This window comes from Scylla paramamosain, chromosome 1 (genome assembly GCF_035594125.1).
Source record: "Scylla paramamosain isolate STU-SP2022 chromosome 1, ASM3559412v1, whole genome shotgun sequence".
Classification (NCBI taxonomy): Eukaryota; Metazoa; Arthropoda; class Malacostraca; order Decapoda; family Portunidae; genus Scylla; species Scylla paramamosain.
In genome coordinates this window covers 3,557,780-3,575,000 of record NC_087151.1, presented here as the reverse complement: position 1 = coordinate 3,575,000, position 17,221 = coordinate 3,557,780, and the positions used below count along the sequence as shown (strand labels likewise).

General features: G+C 35.9%; 1 protein-coding gene across 1 annotated transcript in view; it reads right to left on the bottom strand.

Moving 5' to 3' along the window:
• LOC135115304 (TBC1 domain family member 1-like) overlaps positions 1-17,221 on the bottom strand; it is a 42,699-nt gene that overhangs the window by 1,392 nt on the left and 24,086 nt on the right. The window contains exons 15-25 of the mRNA XM_064031950.1: positions 16,283-16,560; positions 14,041-14,177; positions 13,750-13,899; positions 13,232-13,381; positions 10,711-10,872; positions 7,934-8,085; positions 6,681-6,773; positions 5,635-5,794; positions 4,860-5,029; positions 4,025-4,234; positions 2,692-2,850 (exon numbers count right to left, since the gene is read on the bottom strand). Coding sequence (XP_063888020.1) covers positions 2,692-2,850; positions 4,025-4,234; positions 4,860-5,029; positions 5,635-5,794; positions 6,681-6,773; positions 7,934-8,085; positions 10,711-10,872; positions 13,232-13,381; positions 13,750-13,899; positions 14,041-14,177; positions 16,283-16,560 — 1,821 coding nt within the window. The remainder of the gene's footprint in view (positions 1-2,691; positions 2,851-4,024; positions 4,235-4,859; positions 5,030-5,634; positions 5,795-6,680; positions 6,774-7,933; positions 8,086-10,710; positions 10,873-13,231; positions 13,382-13,749; positions 13,900-14,040; positions 14,178-16,282; positions 16,561-17,221) is intronic.

The following is a 17,221-nucleotide window of genomic DNA, read 5'->3' as shown; positions in this document are numbered from 1 at the left end:
TTTTTTTCCAAATATTTTGTCACATAAGTGAACACCTCGCTGCTAGCATCAGTAAATCTGACTGCCACAGCATTTGGCAACCACTGTAATAGTGAAAATGAAGCATTTCAAGAAACAACAGAACTGGATTACCCAAGAAGTGCTACAAAACGAAACAGGTCACAAGAAGGGCTGCAACAGAGGACGACATACATTGCATGTGGGAGTGAAGAACTATTGGCTTTTTTTTGCTTGCTTTCCAAGTTGTACTCATAGACCAAAGCAAATTTTGCTTAATATTTATGCTCATCTTACAAATTGCCTGTATACAAAGTTATTCATAAAACAGGGTACCAAAGTATTTAAGCAGGCCACAGCAAAAGGGGATTAGATTTCCTTGCAGTAAAAAATTACACCACTTATCTTATTCAATATATTTAGGATTTTTTTATTTTCACCTATTAACACTAATTTTCACATTATACCAACTTTCTCTCTCTCTCTCTCTCTCTCTCTCTCTCTCTCTCTCTCTCTCTCTCTCTCTCTCTCTCTCTCTCTTGTACTCTGACAACCTATCCAATTAATAGATGTCCAAAGCCATACATGCAGTATGCATTACAAACATCTACCACTATTAATAATATATATATATGCAACATTTATTATTTATTGTCTGAAACTCAAAACTTATGATATTTAGTAGTATTTGCTATTGCTTCTTGTATACATATATTATTAACATAGATTAATATTCATAAAGCATATCACAAGCACAATTTTGGACTCAGTGCTGACAGGTAAGCTGCCAGAGTATGATACTGCAGTCCTGTGACTGCAACTACAGATATGTACTGTACACATAGCAACAGTAGATAATGTGTTATGACAGGGACACTGTTACAGTTTTAATACTAGACTTTACAGTCATATTACTCTGTATTTCAGCAGATAAGATGATGCAGTGTTATATAGGGACTTTGTCCCTATATAACACTGCAAGCTGGAAAGATTCATCTTACCCCAATTTGCTTTCTTTTACTGCTTAACTTGGTGTTCCATGCCTTGAAGACTTTTATATAGCTCCTCCTTCAGCTTTGGGAAAAACTGAGGAATATTCACACAGCTTCCTCCTTCATCCATTCATATACAATGCCAGCAGAGGTTTGTAGTTGTACTTCATTAAAATTTGTTTACACACTTTTCAACGGAAATACGTTTCAGTGAATTTTCTCAAAACATATTCCTATTTTACTTTGTCAACTTTCCCAAAAGTTGAACATAAGATTGCTGTCTATTTACAATGGCATTTTGTGTAAAATTATAAGGTCATTGTTTTTGTATCTGGTGTATAATATATGACTAACCTTTTTTTTGTCTTTTTTAGGATGATTCAAGAGTCATCTTATACACTGAAATATATGGTAAATATCCTTGATATAACTAGCAATAATGCAAGCGTAATGATTATTTTGATAAATCAGGAAAGTCATTTCTCAAAGAAAAATGCTACCATTGGTAATTACAGTATAAAAGGTTAGAAATGTCCTGGAGAAGATTTTAAGTTGGTGGATAACTTTTGGAACTTAACAAATACCCAAATTTAATATGCATACTGATCCCTACCAAAACAAACAATATACATATATAGAGTGGAACCTTGATTCTCAAACTTAATTTGTTCCTGAATCTGAAATGTTCAGAAACCAAAACTATTTTCCCCATGGCAATCAACGTAAAAAAGATTAATCCATTCCTGGACATCCGTCCACCCTTATGACAGACACTCCCACTGCCAAGATGGCTGCTCCACATCTCCAGCTCAGAAATTATTTATCCAGATAGGATGTACTGAATTAACTTAGTGACACAGAACTCATCAAAAGATATTGTTTAGATTGTGTAGGTATTCCTTTTGTCACTAATCTAGTGAGGGAAGCCTTGTAGAGAGTAATCCATTTACCGCCAAAGTGAAGATGATCATAATACATAGACATCTTGTTGCTGGGAAAAGCTACTGGGAAAATGCAGCTATGCAATAGTGATGGTGTTATGGGTCATCAAGAGAGCCACAGGTGGCTCAGGATTACTCCCGAGTCACAAAAACTGTTTGTTTCCATTGAGACTTCACCAGTATCACATTTACCTTATTCCAAAGAATGAATTACTGTCTTACCCATTGTGTCTCTCCTTCAAATGCATAAAAACGATGGAAAGACTTGTAGAAACTATAAATTAGTAGTAAACAGTAGCTTTTGCTTTGTCTTTTGGTATTTGAAATCAATTAACTTTGTTCAAGAATTCAATTATGGTACAGCAACCAAAGCAATTATGAGTTCTAAATATTGTTTGAAAACTGATTTGTTCAAAAAGGGAGGCGTTCCGTAACCGGGGTTCCACTGTACATACATACTAAGGCAGTTTCCGATAAAGGGGGGTAGCCAAGGGCACACACACTTGAACTTTCAGATTCACACTCATTCCTACACCTGTGTAAGACTAATGTGCGAGACCTTCCTTGGAGGTCGCAGGTCCACATCATTCCTTATCCACTCACACATCATTCCTTATCCACTCACAACTGCTCTCCATTTGCTAATATACTTGTCTGATATACTGAAATATTACTCCAGCATTAAAGAAGAGAACATTACAAGCTTGACTCAATCCTGTAAAAAGACAAATAAATAAATAAATATGCACACAAACACTTACTTCACTAGGGAGAAAACGCTGAAGATTGGCAGGAATGGAGGATAGGGTATGTGATGGAACATTCTGAGCAAGAAGGCTGACCAACTGCTTGAGATTTCCACGTTCCAACTCAAGCCACCTGACTCGTACCTCCAAATGATGCTGACTCTGTTGCAGACTCTTTAAAAAATAAAATAAGATAAAAGTAAATAAATAAATAAATATATATATAAAATAAAAATGTATATACTTATAGGTACTGTATATGCATACTACATACATAAATCATACACAATCATGGATTAATGTCGGCCTTTAAATAACTTGCAAAGCCTCCCCTTGTGAGTGTTCAGACAATGGAGCAGCAGACTCTATCTTGCTGCACTACTGTACACATCCCTAGCAAACAACACTTACAAAACTCTTACTGTATCATCAGTGTAGACCATGCCACAGTGAGTAGAATGATGCCCAGTACCACACATGTAAAACTACTGACAAGGATTTCTTGAAGAGACCACTTTGTAGCAATGTGTCCCATTTGAGTTTCAGGTAATAATAGGTTCCAGTATCTCTCAAAACAGTTTTCAGTACAAGGTTCACCATTAAAAAATAGATAGAGATATCTATGAGGCATTGATAAGAATGTTTGCCAACAAAATGCCTGGATATCTTTTGTTGAAGGTTAACGAGAGCTGGATAGCACAATCATCATCTCTCATCTGTGGTGTTGCCCTGTTGGCCACACAGCCACAATCCTATGCCAGCCCAGTGAACAAAGTACATCACCACCATTATAGAAGCCTTCCCAAGATTTTGCAGACATTGGGAGAGACAGACAGAGGCCACATGTGCAACCAGCTCACATATGATGCTAGATCTCTTTGCAGTCACAGCTCCCATGTACTATTATTCCATGTAGTTGGCACACAGTTTAAAGTCCAAGAGAACAATTTGCTTGCTAAGGATACTTTTGTGAGGTAAACTACCAAACTGCTTGGTGCCATCCTATCATCCTGATGGCAAGGAAATCATCTGATCTGAGGCTATGTGGATTTTACACACTTCAATCATTACATTAAGAGGCCAACATATCCTATACTGTTTCCTCATGATGCTGAGATTTCCATAGGATCAAAAGAATTCTGGTAACTGTATGAAGTCCATTGTAGGATATGATATTGAGACATGGGAGGATCAGGTGATCCCAGGCAAACTTTGAAGATAGACATTTCCCTCATAGAAGATACAGCTCATCCAGAATACATTTTTTGTCTCAGACTATGCATATGGTTATGTATCAATTCCACTGAAACTGTCAGACACAAAAGGGATAGAAAATTAAAACTGATACCTGATTAGAGGCTTCCAGTGCATGTTGTTGAGAATTAGCATGGTGAAGTTGCTCCAAAAGGTCCAAATTTTGCCGCTTGAGGTTTTTATTAGCTTCTTTTAACTTGCTGTATTCTGCATTATTTAACGGAGACAGTGCTGCTTCTTCTTGTAAGACATGGTACTCAACCTCATATGCCTGTAGCTCTTTGCTCAATGAACAATCACAGGCCTGTAAAGGATATCAACACAAATGTAATTATTTCTTTATAGTGTACACTAAATAAAATAAGAAACTCAACTATAATAATTCTGCAGCAAGGCCGTGCTACTGCACAGGCAAGCAAGCAAGTTGATAATATATGGAACCTATACCAATCACAGCATCAACAACCAAAAAATTTATGTAACCACAATATTTCATTGAATCCCAGTTCACCAAAATCCAACTACATGCACTCAGGAGAGGAATATACACACAAACACACACATGTGAGGTCACAGGGACTGGACATTTTCATATCACTTTTACTGCTAGCATACAACACCAGACTACAACCTGTGGTGTGGACAAAAATCAGGAAGGTGCTATATGATACTAGCTGTCCCATCTCCAAATACCAAGGGGAAGATACAAATTAGATAAATAAAGATAATTTCAGCCAGTTTGACTAAGGGTAAAGGGTTACCAAGGAGCTTATATATCAGATTTACTGAAAGAGTCATTAAACTAGTCAAGGAGCTATGGTGAATAACATGCCCCATGTACATATAAAAAAGTGTGAACTGTGCCTGTCTTAGAAATGTAGGGGTATAACAAGATCATGCAACATAAAAGCATAACATATTCAACTTACTTGAGATATAATGTTTCCTATTTGATTAGGATGGAGTGTAGACATTGAAGTCTTCATGTACTCCATGATTTGTTCAAAGGAGTCACATGCCAAGAGAGCCTCCTCATGGGTCTTCAGCAGCACTAAGGCCACACAAAACACTGCTTCCATTCCATCCATAAACAAGAGGTCTGCAAACATAAGAATGTGCAAAAGATATCTGACCACCATACAAATCTCTGATGCCAGAACAATGCCTCTACTCACGAATGAACAGTCAATGAAAAAAAACTGAAATCTAATAATTTGGTCAGTGCAGTGAACAAAATGTTGAAATACAAGTGAACAAACAGTTGAGGATTTATTTTCTTGGTCAAACATCAGCTTTTCTATAATTCTCTACAACATGATGTATTCCCATACAAGCAATATGTATTACTTTAGGTAAAATAAAATATGGTATTGCACTGCAGACTATATACAACCCAACAAAAACTTGACAACTGAAATCAAGTTACATATGTTAGCATCATTAGATATAACTTTTATCTAGAGAGAGAGAGAGAGAGAGAGAGAGAGAGAGAGAGAGAGAGAGAGAGAGAGAGAGAGAGAGAGAGAGAGAGAGAGAGAGAGAGAGAGAGAGAGAGAGAGAGAGAGAGAGAGAGAGAATTTTTTTTAGCACTACTTCCTCTTTATACCTATCACCTAAAAACTAAATTAAGTACAAAAAAAGTTACATTATAGTTCAATAAGTAAAACTGTGTACTGAGTATACCACATACTAAATCAGACTCACCAAATACTCTGCTCACAAAGCTCAATGAGAACTGTGATGCAAACAGTGTTAAGAACCATGGAGCAGCAAACAGCTGGGGTGTAACTTCATTTTCTTCAAAATGATCATGCAATCTCTTCAGTTTATCTCGTAGCAGCCGAGACAACTGATACATTTGTACCTGGATATTAGAAAATATATAATTAACTATGGACATATAACTAGTATAATTTTTTTCATAAATTTCAACAGATCATAAAATATTATAATGTCACGTTATAATGTCAAATTCATGCTGTCCTAAGGTGAAATCTAACCTCCTACCGTGCCTGTTCATGACAACTTCCTTAATGAGGGGACCAAAGCAGATGCCTCTAATTATTCCTGTCCCAAGCACCTCCTCCTAGTACATTCTAACATTACTATTATGATTCTTTTCTAGTTCTCAAATATTAACAGCACTCCTATCCTGCACTTTACAGAGAATGGCAATTTTTTACATCCACAAAACACAATCCATTCTTGTATACATTTATCATCATCTTGCCATCATCCACTCTTCAGGCGCTTAAATGATGTCATGGTGTGTATTTCAACATCACTACTTATTCCTTCTTAAATATATTAAACCTTCAGTAAACACTTTCATTTACCTCATCAATGATTCACTCTGCACACCTCACAGGCAACTCTCAAATAACTCACTTCCATTGCTTGGATCCTTGACCTGGTCTTTCATAATTTTGGGGAAGCAAAGAGGTGAAAATTGTTGTGATTTGAAAAAATAAAATAAAATAAATAAATAAATAAATAAATAAATAAATAAATAAACAAATAAATAACCATCACTCCCTTGAAGGTTAACTTTGCATGATAGTTGAAGATATTATAAAATATAAGTGTTATTATGGTCAAGAAAACATTAGGAATGGAAAAATCATGAAATTAGGATTGTAGAGGAAACACAAGCATCACTCATCCTAGATCTTTTAAGATCTCTATATAGGAACTTATTTTTGTAATATACTTCCAATGACTTCTCAACACAAAGATGCTTATTTACTCACCTGAAGGCCAATCAGATCTGATCTATATTGTTGCCGACAGCCCATAACAAACATTAAATGTTTCAGTAAGTTATATGCCACTTCTTCTTCAACCTGAAAAGTATTGCAAAACATAAACAACTTTAATAATTATCATATCCCTGTTATATATAGAGAGATTTTGATTAGATAAAGCTTCTAAACAGGGTAGAGTACCATTCTTTCATAATGTCATTATGCATAAAATTATACATATACATAGAAAAAAAAAAAAAAATGTAAAAGTAGTTGAGCCTGACCTCTTCATTTCCTGTACAGCAAAAGTTACCACAGGCTTTGTCCAACTGGACCAACCTGTATCAACACGATGTAAACAAGTGTCTGTTCCTCAGATATCACTCCAAATCTTTTGTTTCACTTTAAATTACTTCTTAATTGCTTATTTAAAATAAACTGATTTACATATAGATATGAATAATAAACAAATAATAAATAACCCATCCAAAAAATAAAAAAATAAAACCTGCCAAAAACACAATAAACCCACCTCCCCAAAAAAATGGGTAGTTTTTTTAAATCTAGGTTTTTCCAACCCTGTCATAATCAGTAAAATTTAGCCAAAGTTTTAATTTTAATGACCGCCAAAACACTGCTACCAAACATGAACTGTTCCAACAAACCACAAATTCTGCAATAGTGTATGTGATTTCATTTACAGATCTGCCTTAGCAGTACCTCTGTCCCCCCCCATTTCAGAACATCATAACAAAAATATTGTGAAACTGATCTGAAGGCAAGATAAATTCACCGTCACCATGTATTAATCCCTGGTAGACACTCAAGATAAACATCTGAATCTAAATATGAGTCTAATCAGACCATAAGTGATTGACAAGGCTCTAGTGAATTTAGGTCAGCTTTGACTGCCCTTTTAATACTTATACAGATATTTTGAAGTAGAATGTATTCCTAACATGGAAAACAAAGACAACAGGATCTAATGTCCTAAACACTACAATTTGGTAGGCTTCCATCACGTAAATTATACTGATCCAAGAAAATATGATACCTATATTTCAAAACTAAGTTGATGGTAACAATTTCATTTAAGATCACAGTTACAACGTCAAACGAGGAATGTTTGAACTCGGTTTGAGATTCTATTTTTGCATGAAATAATTTACTCACCCTACTGATAACATTGTTTCCAAGCAAAATTAAAGTTTAATGTAAGATAAAGTCCAAAATAAACACTATATGATAGAATAACTCACATGAAGAAGTAAGACTCCACCAACAAAGCTGAGGCCTTGGCAGTATCCAACATCCTTGTCCAGAAGTGAGTATGCTTTTAGCACATTGAATAATGCCAGTTGTCCTGGACCAAGTGTTTGCATGTAGTACGGGTGCGTGGGAAAAGTACGACCTGAAAAGATACATAAATCATGAAAATTAAAATCTGTGTGTGTATGTGTGTATGAGGGTGTGTATGTGTGACAAGGAACAAAACTGTAACACAAGGTGGGGAAGGGGGGAACTTTACATGTGTTGCCAACTTATTCCCAAAACAATTTATATAGGTTATACCTGTACATATCCACTGGCCCTTTCATATGTGTATTATTGCACCACCTGTTATTTAAGGGTTGAAAAAAAAATATATAAATAAAAAATAAATAAATAATAAAATTTTACACAACTCTCCAATGTTCACAAAATGTTTACAAAATATTTTCAAACCCATTAAGTCATTCAGTACTAATGGTGAGAGGTGTAATTAAGCCTATTCACTTTCATCATCGCTGATTTCTGAATCTAATATACTTCTAGGCATGATACTATGTTGATATTTAAATTAATATACCTAAATATAAAATTAAAAGCAAAGTTAATGAAATTTAGCAGCACTCATTTAAGCATGATACATATTATGGTATTTAGGATACTGTGTTTCACTATGGTAAGGAGGACACTGCCAGACCATACATTCCATTAACAAGCTGGAAGAATACTTGAATATTACCACTGTATCACCTGTTGATGTACCATGGCAATTAAAAAGAGGCGGAGGAAGGAGAGCGGGATTCCTATCCTCTATATTTCTATTTCTACAATAAGAAGCAGAGCAAGAGGGTTGGGAACTCCCTCCTCTGAATTTTTCTAACAAAGAGGCATGTCTTAGCTTGAACTATTCTCCTTTAAGGGGGATTTCAATATGATATATACAGTATGAGAGCTTTTCCCTTTAAAATCAATCATTACATATATGCTTTTAAGAAAACAAAATGATCATTGTAATATATTTTAAGTAATATATGTTCATATTCAAATTTAGAGTAATAATAAGATTAAAGGAACTGATATGTTTTTAACAAGTCTATTAAATTTGTATCAACAATCATTCATATGGGAGCTAAATACACCAATCAGAATTACACTTATGCTGTGATGTAACACCTCAAATGTATATCAGGCATCCAGAACCAGAGTGAAAATTAAAAACATAAAAAAAATACCATCAAAGTTTTGTGAGTTTCTAAATGCAATATCTCTTCAGTGGATATAGATAGAAGATAATGATTGGTATCAAAATATTCAGTAATTTATGTCCTTTATAACTATCTAGTTGAATTACATTATGAAGTTACAATTAAATTACATTATTAAAAATAAATAGGTGACTGCATTTTTTCTTTGATATAATTTTGTTAAGGATATTGCACAGCTACATTAAAATTGTATCTGACACCCACATATCATTTATTTCCCTTATTTTATCAAGTTATTTTATTTTCTATGTATTATTAGGGGAATCACAACCATTAAAGTCTTCTTTTTAGTGAACTTACCAATTTTTTAAAGCAAAAAAAACATAAGCAACATACAAGTATTTCCTAAGATGAACACAAATGAAGAGAATGATACAAGCTTAAAAAATTAACTGGAACAAACTAAAACAAAATAACTAATAAACATTATAAAAATATACCGGTATAAAGGATAATAGAATATAAAGAAATAATAAAATCATCCAATGCTTCCAAAGTTCATGTAAGCTTCCCCCATGCTTCTTCATCTTTTAGTGATATTTTTCTTCCATTTTTCTTCATTTGGAGGGTCCTGGGTCCTCAGGAGGTATGCCATTGTCTGCCATATTAATGAAAGGTTTACGTGTTGTGTAAAAGCAAAATTAAGACAGCAGCCTGTCATTGGAGGGTAGCAAGCAGGCTAGAGGGAGGGAGGGTATGAAGTGTGTGGATGTGGTGGTGGAGCGATGTCCCAGCATGGCATGTGACTCACAGCACAAGCCGTCATTGACTGACTTCCTGTGCTGCTGTGGCAAAGCAGTTACTTCTCTCTGGCCCCAACAACTAATAGCTATCACTCAAGTGCAACAAGAAAGTTCCATGGATAATTTCACTTGGATGGATTTTTTACCCTATTGCAGGATCCATTCTGACATTAGCATTCTTTCCTGTCACATCAGGAATGTTGTGGAAGACAATTCAATAAAAATAATAATTTTGGCCACAAGGTCGCTTGCATCACTCTGGCTCTGGGTGCCTCATATACACCTAACACCATCTTGCTCCCTTGTCAACTATTACCTGGACACTTTAACATCACCTGCTCCTCCTATTTGCCATGCTGGTCACAACAACAGCACTTTCAACACTATACCTGGCACAAGTATTCCACTCACTATTCTGCTTCTTTTCAGATGAGGTAAGTACCCATCTATATTTAGATTTGGTAATTTCTAAAATAGGGAAAGAGATCAGCAGAAGTGCAACACAGGAGAAAACCAATAATAGATAATTATTTACATTATTCAACTTTTATATATATATATATATATATATATATATATGATTTGTACATATTTATTAAGAAAAGGCCAGTCTTTGCCATCCTTTTCAAGGGGGATCTCATACTAGTATATACATGTAAAAGACACTATGTACATAATTAACAAACAAAAAAAAAAATGTAAATTAATTTGTTGATTACTGAAAGGATTGCACATAGATCATTACAATCTGTTACTTACCCAGGTCAATAAGGATAGCATGATGTTGGGATGTGAGCTCCTTGATCATATCCTCATAAGGTGTGTTGTATCCAGGGAACTGGGGTTCCATCTTGGAATTTCTGGCTAAGTACTGATACATGAGCAACTGCCATACATCTCCTCGCAGTGATTTGGGTACTCCTGGAGTTCAGAAATTATTTTCAGATTAATAAAAGTGGAACATTTTGAAACTATCTTGCTACAGAAGCATAATTCAATTCCAGAGATTATGCATGTCAAAAGTCTTTTAATTTGACTGAACAAAAGCCAGGCAGTTCTGAGGCCCCAGCTGCACACAAAAGCAAATAAAGGGACAAAATCAGAGAGGTGAGTGGAGACATGTTAACATGGCTGCCACAGTACAAACAATGGATGCATGGCAGTGCATTCAATTTAAAGGTGTATGATGGTTTTATCTTTTTTTTTTTTTTTAATGTGCTGTGGGCATGATTTGCAAATGGGACAGTCTAAGCTATGTGTGATGCATGTTAGATGTGAAAAAAATTACCATTTTGTTTACTGCTTTTGTAAAAATACATCTCTTTGAACATAATCTGTCAGGTGGAGGTTACATATAATCATCTGTCAAATCATCTGTATAATCATCTGCCCTTGGACGATTCTGGGCTTATTCCTCCCTCTCTTCCACCCTCTGACTACTTCATGCCACGTATTAAAATTCTTCGCAATGATGTTTTCCATGCCCTCGCTGGCCTAAACCCTCGGAAGGCTTATGGACCTGATGGGGTCCCTCCTATTGTTCTCTGAAACTGTGCCTCCGTGCTTGCACCTTGCCTAGTCAAACTCTTTCAGCTCTGTCTGTCAACATCTACCTTTCCTTCTTGCTGGAAGTTTGCCTACATTCAACCTGTTCCTAAAAAGGGTGACTGCTCGAATCCCTCAAACTACCATCCTATTGCTTTAATTTCCTGCTTATCTAAAGTTTTTGAATCTATCCTAAACAGGAAGATTCTTAAACATCTATCACTTCACAACCTTCTATCTGATCGCCAGTATGGGTTCCATCAAGGCCGCTCTACTGGTGATCTTCTGGCTTTCCTTACTGAGTCTTGGTCATCCTCTTTTAGAGATTTCGGTGAAACTTTTGCTGTTGCCTTAGACATATCAAAAGCCCTTGATAGAGTCTGGCACAAAGCTTTGATTTCCAAACTACCCTCCTACGGTTTCTATCCTTCTCTCTGTAACTTCATCTCAAGTTTCCTTTCTGACCGTTCTATTGCTGCTGTGGTAGACGGTCACTGTTCTTCTCCTAAATCTATTAACAGTGGTGTTCCTCAGGGTTCTGTCCTGTCACCCACTCTCTTCTTATTATTCATTAATGATCTTCTAAACCAAACTTCTTGTCCTATCCACTCCTACGCGTGCAGGGTGATGATACCACCCTGCACTTTTCCACGTCTTTTCATAGACGTCCAACCCTTCAGGAGGTAAACATATCACGCAGGGAAGCCACAGAACGCCTGACTTCTGATCTTTCTAAAATTTCTAATTGGGGCAGAGCAAACTTGGTATTGTTCAATGCCTCAAAAACTCAATTCCTCCATCTATCAACTCAATACAACCTTCCAGACAACTATCCCCTCTTCTTCAATGACACTCAACTGTCCCCCTCTTCTACACTGAACATCCTCGGTCTGTCCTTTACTTATAATCTGAACTGGAAACTTCACATCTCATCTCTAGCTAAAACAGCTTCTATGAAGTTAGGTGTTCTGAGACGTCTCCCCCAGTTTTTCTCACCCCCCCAGCTGCTAACTCTGTACAAGGGCCTTATCCGTCCATGCATGGAGTATGCTTCACATGTCTGGGGGGGTTCCACTCATACTGCTCTTTTAGACAGGGTGGAATCAAAAGCTTTTCATCTCATCAACTCCTCTCCTCTAACTGACTGTCTTCAGCCTCTCTCTCACCGCCGCAATGTTGCATATCTAGCTGTTTTCTACCGCTATTTTCATGCCAACTGCTCTTCTGATCTTGCTAACTGCATGCCTCCCCTCCTTCCGCGGCCTCGCTACACAAGACTTTCTTCTTTCTCTCATCCCTATTCTGTCCACCTCTAACGCAAGAGTTAACCAGTATTCTCAATCATTCATTCCTTTCTCTGGTAAACTCTGGAACTCCCTGCCTGCTTCTGTATTTCCACCTTCCTATGACTTGAATTCCTTCAAGAGGGAGGTTTCAAGACACTTATCCACCAATTTTTGACCACTGCTTTGACCCTTTTATGGGACTGGCATTTCAGTGGGCATTTTTTTTATTAAATTTTTGTTGCCCTTGGCCAGTATCCTTCCTACATAAAAAAAAAAAAAAAAAAAAAAAAAGGTCTCTAGTGGTTAAGTGGTTCGTGTCTCTAGTGGTTAAGCTTACACAAAAATTATTATACTGACAGTCTTAAAAAAAATCTACAGTGGACAGGAAGACTGAAGTGGCTTCAGTAACTGTGCAAGTTTTGATTATGGAGGTTAACAATAATACTTGCCTTGCTTGATGCCACTATGAAGGATATTGGAATCTATCCTAGCTGAAGGTCTGGTTAACATAAGTTGCCAAGCTTGTACTGCTTCTATATGAATCTCATCTTCTTCATAATTTAATCGCACACGCTGCATTGCCACTTGTTGCTGGTGAGCTGTTGAGACATTAAAAACAACATAATATTAATGTCGAGTAATTCATACATATATATATCATGAATAAGAACAATTTCTGGATTTTCTATGTTTTACGGTGGAGGTGCAAAGTCAACTTGTGGTAGTTGTACATACAACCATTTCTATGAACCTGTACACACATATGCATTCATCATATGTATAAAGATATAACTACTGTACCTGATGACTTGTAAGATACATGGGCATATATATATATATATATATATATATATATATATATATATATATATATATATATATATATATATATATATATATATAAGGTACATCCCATCTAGCTTTAAAGAAAGCCAAAAAAGTCTGAACTAGAGGAATTTTCTTTTACCTCTTAGACGCTGATTTTCCCTCTCAAAACGATTGAGAAGGATCTGCTGAAACACTGCCTTCTTCCATATGATCTTCAGCTGCTGCTTCGACTTCTTACTTGGGGAGGTAGATAATTCAACAGTCCGGCTTCCTAACTGGTCTAAGGAATCTAAAAACATTTTACAATTAAAGATTAACAAAAGAGCATTTTGTTACAATTAACAGATGATTTACAATCAAGTTATAAAAATGCTAACCTACCATTTATCCTACAACAGTTTAAAAATACAAAAAGAATCACAGTCCTTACCAATTCTCTTAGGAGGAGACACAACTTTCTGAAGGATGGCATGTCTGAAAGACATTGATTTAGGAGCCAATTTGCCATCTCCTGAGTTTTCTTCCTCCTGGGTATTTCGTGGAGTGGGTGAGCCGACCTTGAGGAAACTGAAAAGTAGTAAAAAAAAATATACTGAATGAGACACCTCTCACTTTCATATTCCTTTAATGTGTTAAAATAATGTGACCATTTCTTCATCACAAATCCTTACAATGATTTTACCCTCCATTGTAAGAAAGTACTAAATAAATGCCATAAACATTGTACAATTACTTATTTTGAAGATCCTTAATTGCACTTTAATTCTAAAATCATCAAATCCATCTTTAGAGTTAATTAATTTCTTTCCTGATAATTCACTTGCACAAAATAAAATAAAATAAATGACCATAATGTCACTAACAAAGCAATTAACTCAGAACTGTGAAATTCATTATGGAAATGGAGCAATTTCCATGAAAATTCCAAAACACTGTCACATGAAGAGAAGTGATTTACAGCATCGTACCCGCACTTTAGGGATTAAGAACAAAACTACATTCTGGCACTATAGAAGGGTGACAACAGGAGTTTGGGAATTGTTTCAAACTGTTTAAACAGTTTGAAAATTAGCAAACAGGTGGATTCCCTTTATATACATGCACAAGTTCTCCTCATTTAGTTGTTCCTTTCCCTTTATCACTCTGAACACAGCAATTAAGTCTCCTCTCTCACTTCTATTTTCTAAGATTAGGTGCTGTAACCTCTCTCTCTTTATATAATAAATTTCTCAAGTCAGGCACAATGTGTGTGTGTGTGTGTGTGTGTGTGTGTGTGTGTGTGTGTGTGTGTGTGTGTGTGTGTGTGTGTGTGTGTGTGTGTGTGTGTGTGTGTGTGTGTGTGTGTATTTACCTAGCTGTGGTTTACAGGAGGAGTCAAGTTTATGCTGTCCTATCTCAATATCTACTCCTATCCAGTTTTTCCTTAAAATCATGTATGGTTATTGCATTTACTACTTTTTTTAGCAGCTCAATCCAGTTTCCTGCAGTCCTTTGCGGGAAAATATTCTTCTTAATATCTTCTACACACATTCTTTTTCACCTTCTCATGCCCTCTTGTGCTTCTAAAGTCTCTCACCACCAAATCACTCCATTCCAATTTTTCATAGCCCAACTATATCCACTATAAGGCAATCAGATCACCTCTCTCTCTTCCCTCTTCCAGGATGGGCAGGTTTAGCTTCTTTAGTCTATTCATACAATGTCTGATAGGGTTGGAGGCAACTTTGTTGCTGCTTGTTGCATTCTAATTTCTTTATATCAGTGTGTGTGTGTGTGTGTGTACAAGAGTATGGCTTATCTCAGCTACCCCTCTTTCAGGAAACATCATCCTAGTATATACATAGTTCACAAAATACAGTGGGCCTTGTAATAACGAAATCATCCATCATCCCTTAGCATACATCAACATTCCTGACACCAGACATGAATCATGAAAATAGGAGGACTGAAAAGAACAGGTAGTCAATCACATTCATCATGAAGATCATTTTAAAAAATCCAATAGTGGTTGTACCATCACACAGCCGAGCAGAGTGTACGCTAAACCCAAAAGTACACTTGCTACTACAATGAAGGATAAGGAGAAGTTCTAGGAAGTAAAGGCAGCACAGGGCATCACTAAATTAGTGAAATCAAGAAACAGTACAGTAGAGGAGATAGAGGATTTACTGATGGTATGATTAAGAAGAGAGAACATGCTAGTTATTATCACTGAGGGTTTTATCTATGAAAAGGCTAGGATGATTTATAGTGGGTTGCAAAACAAACCCTTAGTAGCAGTAACAAAGTGCATTCCTTGCATTCAAGGGGTGGTTTTCCAGATTTCATAACTGTATGGGACAACACAATGTAATCCATCATGGTGAGGCCACTAGTGCCTATGTTATTGTGGCCAAGGGGTATTTGGATGTTTTTTGACAACATTATAAAGACTGGAGAATATGTGCCACAGCAAGTGTTCAACCACAATGAAACTGGTTTATTCTAGAAAAAATTATATATATATATATATATTTTTTTTTTTTACTTATTTTTTTTGTCTCTAGGAACCAATCAATTTTTTCCTATAAGTTCTTAAGTCAAAATAAAGAACAAATCAGTCAATGAACGTCCAGTGGAGTGAATTAAGTTCATTATTGCAGGACCCACTGTATATTTCTAAGAATACATACATGTTCCTTTTGGGTGACACTTGAGAACCACTTGTGGATTCAGTTTTGTCTAACACAGCACACTCAATTTTGCTTGAAACAACTTTTTGCTTGGCTGCTGCACGCCTGGCCATGAACTCCCGCCTCATGCTGTCACCACCAGCTGAGCTGACTGTAGAGGAGCGTGGCCGGTGACCAAGTGGGGAATCACTTAGGCCTTCCATTTTCACTCTAGATGATAATGCAGGCATGGGGTGTGTTTTTTCTACTGGATTCGTATTAAATCCAGAATTCTGTTCCTGTGGATAAAAATTGGTCAGCCTTTCCTAATAATTACAATATTTTTTCATGTGTCATGCATTAGATGTGAGATAACTGTCACAAGGACATATATCATGATTACTGTCTTCATTTTAACAGTGGTATCTCATTACTGTAAGTAATTTATTACCTATAATGTCTGAAGCAATAAAAACCAAGAAAAATTTCAAGACTATTCTTTAAAGCATCTCTAACAGGATCAAATAATAGTGTTTGAAACTTCAAAACAAGCTAGAAAAGAAATACATGGTTAAACCAATAGCCATGAAAATAATCACAATACTTCTTTCTTTGAAAATATACCACATCAGTAGCTTAAATGAAGTCAGACTTACAATAATGAAACTGAGTCAGAAAGTATTAAGTGGTACCCAAACTCTTGGATCTGAAAATTCAATTTAACTTTAGCACATTTTTGGTAATGTAGATGAAATTAGTTTAGGACTTTAATTGGAGTGTTTTCTACTAACAGGGCATGTTATTCATCTCAGGATTTTAATTCCCCATGCATGTGATTTAGAAAGCAGGTAATATGTTATAATAAGCAAATAAAAATGTGCAATAAGTGCAAACATTAGGAACACCATGCATACTGATTACTGACAAAATGATTTATTGAATTTATATAACATGATTTCT